At 44.0% G+C, this 12,506-nt stretch overlaps 1 protein-coding gene across 1 annotated transcript in view; it reads left to right on the top strand.

Moving 5' to 3' along the window:
* The window catches only part of KCNH4 (potassium voltage-gated channel subfamily H member 4), a 190,740-nt gene extending 181,300 nt beyond the window's left edge, over positions 1-9,440 (top strand). Inside the window, exons 15-16 of the mRNA XM_056549169.1 lie at positions 5,454-5,530; positions 8,339-9,440. Coding sequence (XP_056405144.1) covers positions 5,454-5,530; positions 8,339-8,953 — 692 coding nt within the window. The 3' untranslated portion in view covers positions 8,954-9,440. The remainder of the gene's footprint in view (positions 1-5,453; positions 5,531-8,338) is intronic.
* Positions 9,441-12,506: the final 3,066 nt, after the last annotated feature.

Here is a 12,506-nt window from a genome sequence, read left to right as displayed (position 1 = left end):
TGTTGAAAGGGAGCATGCCTGTGCTTAGTGGGAGATCATTCTCTGCAGGGCTGCAGGGAATTGTAGTTTCAAGCACAGCATGTATGGAAGGGATGTATGGCTCTGCTGTAATGGGTGGGGTGACCGATGTGTGAGAGTCACCTTTCTCCTAGAAACAAGGAATCCTGGGGATTGTAGTTGGAGGGAGGGCACAGAAAAAGGAAATACCAAGTTCACAGAAACAAAGCTGAGGTGTTATGGGGGAGATAGGAGATGGTCATTTACCACATACACAAGCAAGGATCCTTGGTAAGTGGTCCATTACTGTCTGGCAGGTTAGTTTTAAAGTCACCTTATGTTGGATAACCCCTTTAAGATGTATTACTTTAACAGCTGAGACACCAGAGCAAAAGAAGACAAGGCTGCAGACTAAATGGATAGGGGTGGGGGGAATTAGGTACAGGAGGCAGCACAGCAAGGAAGGTGTTACACTAAGAACTAAAACTGCTGCTAAGATGAGTGGGAATCCTTGAATTGTCTTTTAGGGGCAGTGCAGATCCTCTGGAGCAGTGTTTCCCAACCAGTGTGCTTCCAGTGTGCAAAACTACAACTTCCAGCATGCCCGGACAGCCTTTGGCTACAGGGTTACGAGTAATATTTATATCAGATATATTTACACGATCTTTACAAGATAGGATGATTAGTGAGTTTGATGCAGATTGTGTTCTTGTGAGGCCATCTCACTTATTTGTGTGGTGGTAAAGTGATATATTTCTTAAGATGTATTAATTTAAGAGCAAAAGAAGATAAGGCTACAGACTAAAGGGATTGGGGAGGGGAGATTAGATACAGGAGGCAGAACAGCAAGGAAGGGATTACACTAAGCACTAAAACTGCTGTTGAGATGAGTGGAAAGCCTTATTTACTTTTTAAGGACAGTGCATATCCTCTGGACATATGGGAGTTGTAGTTTTGCAACAGCTGGAGGCACACTGGTTGAGAAACACTTCTCCAGAGGATCTGCACTGACCCTAAAAGGTAAATCAAGGTAGGGTCACTGCTCCATTTAAGCTTACCATGCACCGAGGAGGAATAGAGGGTGACCCCGTATTGTAGTGATCAGTGAAGCCCTCCAGTGATCATACATCCTGTATATAGGAGATTCATATTTTTGTGGGCCAAAGCCTTCAAGGAAATAAGTGGATCACTGGAGGTCCGGCTTCAGAGAAGCGGTGCCCAGACATAGATTTGGAATACGTAATACACAGACCGCCTGGGTCTCTCAATGTCAGAGCACATGAGAAATATAATAAAATAAAAATATAAGTTTTGCAATAAATTCAGAAATTGTAAAGCAGGTATATACTGTCTAAGTCAATGGTGCGTGTTAATGATCTCTCTCATCACTCACATTTATCCGCCATCATTGTATTCGGAGACAATTAGGATCCCCCCATGTCTCGGGTAATTAAATAAATGTTCTTGTGTTACATGAGTGACAGTCACTAAAGGGAATGCCGGCCCTGCATGAACAAACACAAAAGCTGCTTCATCTGTATTCACAACCACTGCTCGGTTATCTCACTATCATCATTATACACCAGGCAGCCAAAAACGATTCCGGGATAGGCCAATAATACGGCCAGAAGCTTGCCCAGTAGTCCTTTTCCTGTCTGCTTACGTAATCGCCCTGGATAGCGGTTCCACAACTGGGCGCCAGCCCCTTTACTGGACTAAAGTACAGGGGGTCAAGTCAAAACAATAAACAGGTCATGGAAATAGGTCAGGATACGAAGGGTTAACAAGCTATGAGAACAGACAGGGAACCAGGATAGTATATAATGGTAGTAATGCAAAGTAGTGACAAACAGAAATCAGGAAGCCATTATGGCAGGTATATAGCGTACTGACTAGCAGCATCAGAATAAAAGCAATAAACGGCGGGTAAGAGAGTAATACCAAAGGATACCAGGAATTCAGGTGTAAACAGGAACTTATAGGGGTACTCCTCCCCTAGACATCCTATCCCCTATCCAAAGGATCTCCCTGCTGCACCCGCCGTTCATTTAGAGTGTCGGGTGCAGTGCCGGAGGCTCATGACTTCACATCCACACCCCACTCGTGACGTCAATGCAAGTCTATGGGAGGGGGCGTGAAGGTCGACACGCCCCCTCCCACAGACTTGCATTGAGGGGATGTGGCCGTGATGTCATGAGTGGGGCGTGGCCATGACATCATGAACCTCCGCCTTGCATCCCCAGTCATCTGGCATGGAGCGAAGTTCGCTCCGTGCATCGGATGTCTGGGGGTGCCACAGCCGAGATCGTGGGGGTCCCCAGCAGCGTGACCCCTGTGATTAGACATCTTATCCCCTATCCTTTGGATAGGGGATAAGATGTCTAGGGGTGGAGTACCCCTTTAAGTCAAGACACTATACAGATAAGGATAGACTGGTTCTGGATAGTGATGAGCGGCATTGCCCATATTCGAATTTGCGATATTTCGCAAATATATAGACAAATATTCGCTCTATATTCGTGAATTTCACGTATTCGTTATATTCGCATATGTGAATATTCGCGTATTCGAGGAAGAAAACAGTGAGGGGGTGGGGGGGGCAACTTTACTATTGGTTGCTCGGGATGTTGTTGATAACCTCTGACAAGTGTATTTGCATCATTCTTATTGGCCCACAAGTGAAAAGAAGGAATATGTGAATATTCACATATGGGCATATGCGGGGAAAAAATTGAATATTCGCAATTTCTAATGTGTAGCGAATATATTTGCAATATTTGCGATATTCGTGAAAAAAATTCTGAATGCGAATATCCGCGCCCAACACTAGTTCTGGATACACAGACTATACACAACACCAGGTATAGGAGCAAAGCAAGAGAAGCTAGGGATCAAAACCCAAACCATGACAGAGTCCAAAACACAAACAGATCTAAATTCTATACAGATCAGGAAACACAGGTTCTGGATTACACAGACTAGACACAGAAACAACACCAGGTATAGGGGCAAAGCTAGGAGCAATTGATCAAGACCTATACAGTGGCAGAGAACAAAACACACAGACAGGTGTGAATACTTGTCAGGTTCACATAACTGATACAAATTAGATAAGATTAAAACAATTATAGTACAGACAGATAACTAACAAACAGGCCTAGGCTAAAAACTAGTAAAATGTGTCAGAACTGCAAAGCCATGGCTAAATCAAAGTAACAAGTGTGAAAAGACACAGACAGGACTGACAACTAAATCAAAGCTGAAATCACGAGCACTGCCAGAAGGCTGAGAAGGAATTAAATACCCCGCCTCAGCTGCTGATTGGCCCAGGCCTGTAACTCCTCGCTGACTAGAGCGCAAAATGCAAGGCCTGGCCAGGTGTAGTTGTTATATAAACCTTTTATTGAGGTTCCTTAAAAAGTATAACAAACAGTAAAGTTATAGGGCATCCCTCCCGTGGGGAACACTCCCGTGGACGCGTTTCGAGTCTTGCGACTCTTAATCGTTTAAGAGTAACAAGACTCAAAACACAACTGTTTGTTTTTAAGGATCCTCAATAACAGAAGATTTTATTTTCAAAAGTTTTGCTTTTTCATACATTTCGTTTGGAGGAGCCGACCGTGCGCCACACCCCAGGTGAGATGACTTCCACTTGGACATTGAATAAAGTAGAGGTGTCAACCTTAAAGGTGTACTCCGGTGGGAGAAAAAAAAAATTCTGAATCAACTGGTGCCAGAAAGTTATACAGATTTGTAAATGACTTCTATATAAAAATCATAATCCTTCCAGTACTTATCAGCTGCTGTATGCTCCACAGGAAGTTGTGTAGTTCTTTCCAGTCTGACCACACTGCTCTCTGCTGACACCTCTGTCCATGTCAGGAACTGTCCTGAGAAGGAGAAAATCCCCATAGCAAACCTCTCCTGCTCTGGACAGTTCCTGAAATGGACAGAGGTGTCAGCAGAGAGCACTGTGGTCAGACTAGAAAGGACTACACAACTTCCTGTGGAACATACAGCAGCTGATAAGTACTGGAAGGATTAAGATTTTTAAATAGAAGTCATTTTCAAATCTCTTTTACTTTCTAGCACCAGTTGATAAAATAAAATAAAAAAAGTTTTCCACCGGAGTGCCCCTTTAAAGGGGTTATCCAGGAAAAAACTTTTTTATATATATATATCAACTGGCTCCAGAAAGTTAAACAGATTTGTAAATTACTTCGATTAAAAAGAATCTTAATCCTTTCAGTACTTATGAGCTGCTGAAGTTGAATTGTTCTTTCCTGTCTAAGTGCTCTCTGATGACACGTGTCTCGGGAGCTGTCCAGAGTAGAAGCAAATTCCCATAGGAACTGCACAGAGCAGAATAGGTTTTCTATGGGAATTTGCTTCTACTCTGGACAGCTCCCGAGACACGTGTCATCAGAGAGCACTTAGACAGAAAAGAACAACTCAACTTCAGCAGCTGATAATTATTGGAAGGATTAAGAATTTTTAATAGAAGTCATTTACAAATCTGTTTAACTTTCTGGAGCGAGTTGATCTAAAAAAAAAAAAAAAAAAAAGTTTTCTCCTGGAATACCCCTTTAAATACACAACTTATACAAGTGTGCACTCAGGTTTTTGTAGTAGCTCTATGGACGCAATTGTAAATGTGATATGGTATATAGCAATGGTCTCCAAACTCTGGACCTCCAGATGTTGCAAAACTACAACTACCAGCATGCCCGGACAGCCAACGGCTGTCCGGGCATGCTGGTAGTTGTAGTTTTGCAACAGCTTTAAAGACCTTGGATAAAGACCAATGTCAATTAGGTTGGGTTCACACCACGTTTTTCAAATACGGTCACCGTATACGGCTTTCCGCTAAAAAACATATGGCAAAAAATGTATACAACCGTATGACTCCAAATTAAAACGTATACGGTTTTTCCCCGTACGGTTCTATCCGTTCGCATCAGTTTTTGCCAACGGTTTTGCTATTTTGTTGGAATTAGTTTTCCAGCAATTTAATAAAGTTATTATTGTTCTATTGAAATTCCAATCTGCGCATGTGTCAACTCTAAAAACGGATTTAAAAAACCGTGTGCAACCGTATTCTGAAATTCCGTCTACGGTTCTCATAGACAACAATGTTAAAAGAAGCGCATACGGTTTTCCAACCGGAGGCAAAAACGTGGTCGACAGCGTTTTTGCCTACGGTTGAAGAATCGGCAAAACCGTATCCGAGGCAAAACGGATGCAACCGTACACAACATTTGGAATACGGTTTACAATGCATTCTCTATGCATACGGTTTCGGATACGGTCGGATACGTTTTTTTTGCGGAAAACCGTATAAGGTTACCGTATTTGAAAAACGTGGTGTGAACCCAGCCTTATACTGTATACGTTACCTTATAAATGTCACTTATCTTCTCTTAACCCCTTATCTTCTCTTAACCCCTTTATTTTAGGAATAAGCTTAGTCAACCCAATCTTGGCCGCCGAAGCTGAAGAAATTAAGCACAATATATGCAGATTAAATCAAGAGGTAAGAAAGCAAAAGTCGATGGGGAACTACAAATACCAGCTGCCGATCGAGTATCGATTTTCATTGGTAGAAGACGGTTACTTGTTTAGGTAAAAATTGTCAACACTTACATACTACCTGAACGCCAGGAGCCATTAAAGGGGTACTCCGGTGAAAAACAATTTTTTTTAAATCAACTGGTGCCAGAAAGTTAAATAGATTTGTAAATTACTTCTATTAAAAAATCTTAATCCTTCCAGTACTTATTAGCTGCTGAATACTACAGCTATTTTCTTTTTGAAACACAGAGCTGTCTGCTGACATCATGATCACCGTGCTCTCTGCTGACATCTCTGTCCATTTTAGGAACTGCGCAGAACAGCATATGTTTGCTATGGGGATTTCCTTTTACGCTGGCAGTTCCTAAAATGGACAGAGGTGTCAGCAGAGAGCACTGTGCTCGTGATGTCAGCAGAGAGCTCTGTGTTTCAAACGGAAAAGAATTTCCACTGTTGTATTCAGCAGCTAATAAGTACAGGAAGGATTAAGATTTTTTAATAGAAGTAAATTGCAAATCTGTTTAACTTTCTGGCACCAGTTGATTTAAAAAAAAAAAAAAGTTTTTCACCGGAGTACCCCTTTAAACAAATTGGTAAATTACTTCTACTTAAAAATCTTAATCCTTCCAGTACTTATCAGCTGCTGTGTGCTCCACAGGAAGTTCTTTTCTTTTTTAATTTCCTTTCTGTCTGACCACAGTGCTCTCTGCTGACACCTCTGTCTGTCTTAGGAACTGTCAAGAGCAGGATAGTTTGCTACGGGGATTTTCTCCTGCTCCGCACAGTTCCAGAGATAGACAGAGGTGTCAGCAGAGAGCACTGTGGTCAGATAGAAAAGAAGAGAGGAGTCACCTCAGGACAGTTACGGAAAAACAGCAGAGGTCACGAAGCAAAAGTTCCCACCCATTTGCCAGGTCATTACGAATTTCTGCATTAGCTAGGCTAGCCGCTTTAGGTAGTTTCTCCCATTAGGTGAGTGCGCCCTTGTTGTTGGTATTTTCTCGCTATTTCTAAGCTCCCGGCAGGAAAAAGTGGGTGTTCCCCAGCAGGTGCGACGTCACTGAAGCCTGTGAGAGCTGTGCCCCGCCATGTCCCACACACACTTCCTGAGTTTGGTCTCCTGCCAGGCCGGGAGGAGACAAAACTGAGTTGCAGCAAGGAACAGAACAGAGCCACCTAGTGGTCGTTTTTTCAATCACAATAAAACATTTAAAGGTTGGGAATTATAACAGCAAGTAAATAGCAAAGTGTTTTATAATTACATAAGGGACAATATATTAAAAGTTTAGTTTGGTGACAGGTACTCTTTAAAGCAGTATTCCAGGAAAAAACTTTTTTTTATATATCAACTGGCTCCAGAAAGTTAAACAGATTTGTAAATTACTTCTTTTAAAAAAAATGTTAATCCTTTCCGTACTTATGAGCTTCTGAAGTTAAGGTTGTTCTTTTCTGTCTAAGTGCTCGATGATGACACCTGTCTCGGGAACCGCCCAGTTTAGAAGAGGTTTGCTATGGGGATTTGCTTCTAAACTGGGCGGTTCCCGAGACACGTGTCATCAGAGAGGACTTAGACAGCAAAGAACAACCTTAACTTCAGAAGCTCATAAGTACGGAAAGGATTAAGATTTTTTAACAGAAGTCATTTACAAATCTGTTTAACTTTCTGGAGCCAGTTGATATATATAAAAAAAAAATTTTTTTTCCTGGATAACCCCTTTAATGTTTGTTATTTACTTTTTTTATAATAAACAAAATAACAAATTACAATTAATAAAACACAACACTTAAATCAAGAGATTTAAAACAAACAAAGGAAGCCCAACATCTACAAACTGGATGGAATCAGCCACTTTTATTCTAGTTTGATTCATTCCTACATTTTTCAGTTGAAAAGCTGTGCTTTAGTTAAATTACTTCTATTTAAAAATCTCAATCCTTCCAGTACTTATTAGCAGCTGTATGCTACAGAGGAAATTTCTTTCTTTTTGAATTTCTTTTTTGTCTTGTCCACAGTGCTCTCTGCTGACACCTCTGTCCATGTCAGGGACTGTCCAGAGCAGCATAGGTTTGCTATGGGGATTTTCTCCTGCTCTGGACAATTCCTGATACGGGCATGAGGTGTCAGCAGAGAGCACTGTGGACAAGACAAAAAAGAAATTAAAAAATAAATGAATTTCCTCTGTTGCATACAGCCGCTAATAAGTACTGGAGGGGTAAATATTTTTTAATAGAAGTAATTTACAAATCTGAATACAAACTGGGAGGAGGGGGGGGGGGGTTGTCAGGTTAAAGGGGTATTCCAGGAAAAAACTTTTTTTTATGTATCAACTGGTTCCAGAAAGTACTTATGAGCTTCTGAAGTTAAGGTTGTTCTTTTCTGTCTAAGTCCTCTCTGATGACACCTGTCTCGGGAAACACCCAGTTTAGAAGCAAATTCCCATAGCAAACCTCTTCTAAACTGGGCGTTTCCCGAGACACGTGTCATCAGAGAGCACTTAGACAGAAAAGAACAACCTAAACTTCAGAAGCTCATAAGTACTGAAAGGATTAAGATTTTTTAATAGAAGTAATTTACAAATCTGTTTAACTTTCTGGAGCCAGTTGATATATAAAAAAAAGTTTTTTTCCTGGATAACCCCTTTAATTAAAACCGACAACAACAAAAAGTTGGCTTCCCAATAATAAATTCCCACCATTGACCAAAAACACTTTTTTAGTAATGGGAAAAAGAAAGAATATGTCTTATATGAATTCATTTTCTGCTTTGCAGATCAACTGTCTCAACCAGGAGGTCTCACAGCTCAGTAAGGAATTACAACACATGATGCGCCTCTTGCAAGCTCTGTTGGCCACCCAACAGTACAATCCTCCATTGGCCTGTCCGTACACCGTCCAAGTGGTCTCCAACCCTTCAGCGAACCACATGGGCTGCAATGAGCAACAACCTCGGTCCAGTTACCCGATTCCACACTCCCTGCATCTTGTACAAGAATCGCCAATGCCCCGGACAATTGGACATCATGGACCGCTACCTTCAGATGTCCCCTACGGTCAGATGCATTTCACGAGGGTCTCTCCAGATTCATGTTCGAGGCCTGCGGAATCGGAATCTTTCCATCCTATGAGAGACTGCTGTTATATTCCTTCCAACACCATGTGTTCTCCCGGTACTCCGCTCTCGCACATAGAGATGGAAAGGGTGAGGTTGCATCAACAGACTGAAGACGCTACGTCAAGCCCCACCAGTTACGGTTCACCGGGCTCTGGACCTCCAATGGCGGCCCGAACGGCTCATACTATGACCTCTATGAGTTCTGTCCAATCTTTTAACACTTGTACCACCTCAGAACAACCCACCTCAGACTTGAATACCAAGAGAACATGAGAACTATATATAGGGTTCCACCAGAATTCTAAAAAAAAATGCTGCTTTTTTACGGCTGTGCGAAGTGAAGGACCACAGTTCTGAAAATATTTTAGGAGAGCACAAGAAGCCAAAACACTCTTATATTGTTGTATTTAGGCGCATGCCACATTGCTTGCCAGGACTACGTGTTTTGCTTTGGTAGATGGTTTACAGGCACAAGAATTTTTTTTTTTTGTGCAAAGAGGCCTTTGTGATGTTTATGTGGAACGTCAATGGGTGACTATAGTCAATGCAATACCCTTCTCCAAACACGATCATCAGAAACCCTACACCCCATGGATGTTCTCCATGTTCTTTCAGTTCACGATTTGAGAGGTATGTGTAACTGGAACCAAGAAATACCATACCCGTGGTTCACTCGATTAATTGTTTCACGTGTCCATGGCCAACTCAGTCTACAAAAGTGGTCTCCAACTGAGGCCCTTCGGATGTGGCAAAACTTCAACTCCCAGCATGCCCGGACAGCCGTTGGCTGTCCGGGCATGCTGGGAGTTGAAGTTTTTCACCATCCGGAGGGCCATAGTTTGAGACCACTGGTCTACAATAATATAAGCACACTTTAGGTCCCAATTTTTTGGATTTTGACTAGCCAGCTTTATCTATAGCCTATGGGCTTCATCCAGGTTTATTCCTCTTTGACTATAGTCAAACAGATTACAATGACTGATCCTCTAACCCGTTCTTGCATTCGAGCCAGGAATAGCCTGGCTTAATATGCCCAATCGCGGTTATAGATTACGGGAATGGAGAACAAACTTAACTCCATGACCTTAGTTCATAGAAGGGCCAATAAATTTCATGTTCCATTCGTTCACCTTCAAATGTATTACAGATAAACTACTTCTGCTCATTTATCCAGGCCAAGGGGAGAATTTAACATGGTTATCAGAAAAAATAAAAAAATTTGGGTTCTAGTCAATTGTGCATATAAGCAACAATCGACTCAAACCTTTATATATTTTTAGATGGTAATGGAGTTATCTGGCTAATAAAATGTAGGGGATAAGTGACTGTTCCCAGGGGACAAGGGGGGCTGCTGAAACCCCCAGAAGGGGACCAGTCTCCTACTTCATGAGGGCTCTGGTCCCCACCATTCTAAGATGAGCTGTCTTGGTAGTGATGGCCCATTTAGCTGATCACCAGCTGATGTGGGACATCGCGGCAGCCGGTGGTTGGCGGGGTGGCCTGTTATTGCCGATACTAGTACCTCTCGGAAAGTGGGGGCTGGAGCACTTTGAGTTCAGATACAGGCCCCATTCTGGAGATCAAGGGGGTCCCAGAGGTCAGACCACCCGCAATCAGACACATATCCTCCAAACTGTGGATAGGACAAAGGTTTTATCTACCAGATAGTGTTGTCCCACTAAGGAAAGTTGGTAAAATCAGATGAATATCATTTAATACTAATACGTACTAATACTTCCATCCCCGTACAGTTCTTCTCCCCCATGGATCTAATTACTTCCTGGTTTTCTCTCCGAACTGTGACCCCGTGGTTGCCATGCAACAGATTACACACTTTCCCACAATCCCCCTGGCTTATATGCACAGTAGAAACCAACTGCCAGTACTTTCAGGAGACTACAGTTGAACTGAGCATGTGCGACCACCTCAGTGGGTCGTAACCAAGGGCATCAGGCACATGAGCGATTAGGAAGTCTCTATCTCCAAAATAGTACATTTTCGGAAATACTTGTAAATTTGAAATATGTTTAATTTCACATAATTTATCAACTTAGTCCTATTTTTCTTAATGGGACGACCCCTTAAAAGGGGTTGTCCAGGTATTAAAGACGTATCCCCTTTCCACAGCATAGGGGATAAGTGTCTGATCTTGGGGGGTCCGACAGCTGGCACCACCTACCATCTCTAGACCAGGACTCTGAGAGCTCTGGTCTCCACCGTCTGAGAAGAACTGCTCAGTGATTGGTCTGCACAGCCAATCACCAGCCCCAGCAATGTCCCGCCTTAGCCGGTGATTGACTGAACGGGCCCTTCACTGCTGAGACCAAGTCCTCTTAGAAGGTGGGGACCAAGGTGCTTAGGGGTAAGAGACCGGTTCTGTTCTTGGCATAACGGGAGGTCCCAGCGGTCAAACCTGCAGTGATCAGACACATCCTCTATCCTGTGGATAGGGGATAAAAAGTTCTTAATACTTGGACAACCCCGTATCTGGCAACTAGAAGATGGTGTAATGCTCGGCCTTCAGGGCTGGTGCAAGGACTTTTTTTTCGCCCTAGGCAAAACCCAATAGAGATATATATATATATATATATATATATATATTATCAGACATTCCCAACATGGGTGCCTTCAGCTCCCAGCATGCCCAATTGTAGTTTTGCAGCTGGAGGCACCCTGGAAAACACAGGTGTGGGTATATAGGTATGTATATGTATCACGATGCCGGCTGGCAGGAGGTGGATCCTCTGTGCCAGAGAGGGATTGGCGTGGACCGTGCTAGTGGACCGGTTCTAAGTCACTACTGGTTTTCACCAGAGCCCGCCGCAAAGCGGGATGGTCTTGCTGCGGCGGTAGTGACCAGGTCGTATCCACTAGCAACGGCTCAACCTCTCTGACTGCTGAAGATAGGCGCGGTACAAGGGAGTAGACAGAAGCAAGGTCGGACGTAGCAGAAGGTCGGGGCAGGCAGCAAGGATCGTAGTCAGGGGCAACGGCAGGAGGTCTGGAACACGGGCTAGGAACAAACAAGGGAACGCTTTCACTAGGCACAAGGGCAACAAGATCCGGCAAGGGAGTGCAGGGGAAGTGAGGTATAAGTAGGGAGTGCACAGGTGGAAACTAATCAAGGTAATTGGAAGATTGGACCAGGCACCATCATTGGTGCACTGGCCCTTTAAATTGCAGAGACCCGGCGCGCGCGCGCCCTAGGGAGCGGGGCCGCGCCCGCCGGGACAGGACCGACGGAGAGCGAGTCAGGTACGGGAGCCGGGGTGCGCATCGCGAGCGGGCGCCACCCGCATCGCGAATCGCATCCCGGCTGGAGGCGGTACCGCAGCGCACCCGGTCAGGAGATCTGACCGGGGCGCTGCAGCAACGAGGATGAGGCGAGCGCTCCGGGGAGGAACGGGGACCCGGAGCGCTCGGCGTAACAATATGCACACACACAAATCCCGCCCCCCCCCCTTCCCTTTCATACAAGGGCACTTATAAGGAGAGGGGTGGTGATATCTTCAGTGCCCGTGCCTGACTAACAGTGGTGGGGGGGGGGGGGTTTTCAGGAATCAGGACCGAGTGAGGAGCGCTCTTATACCAGCCAGGACAGATGGATGTCTTGCGCACACTATCAGAAAGAAGTGGAGTGGGACCAGAGTGACATAGGACAGTGCTCTTCTACCAGCCCAGTAACTTTTTTTTGCAGATAGAGCAGCGCCCCCATCAAGAAGGCGCTATAGGCGGGAGCCTACCTTGCCTATAGGTGGCGCCGGCCCTGTCGGCCTTGCATGTTTTACTGTAGAACTAATTATATGCTAAGTTGAGTCTACGAAAT

The sequence above is a fragment of the Hyla sarda genome, chromosome 12 (genome assembly GCF_029499605.1).
Source record: "Hyla sarda isolate aHylSar1 chromosome 12, aHylSar1.hap1, whole genome shotgun sequence".
Taxonomy (NCBI): Eukaryota; Metazoa; Chordata; class Amphibia; order Anura; family Hylidae; genus Hyla; species Hyla sarda.
Note: the sequence above shows the minus strand (reverse complement) of the source record. Positions and strands in the feature narration are given on the sequence as shown.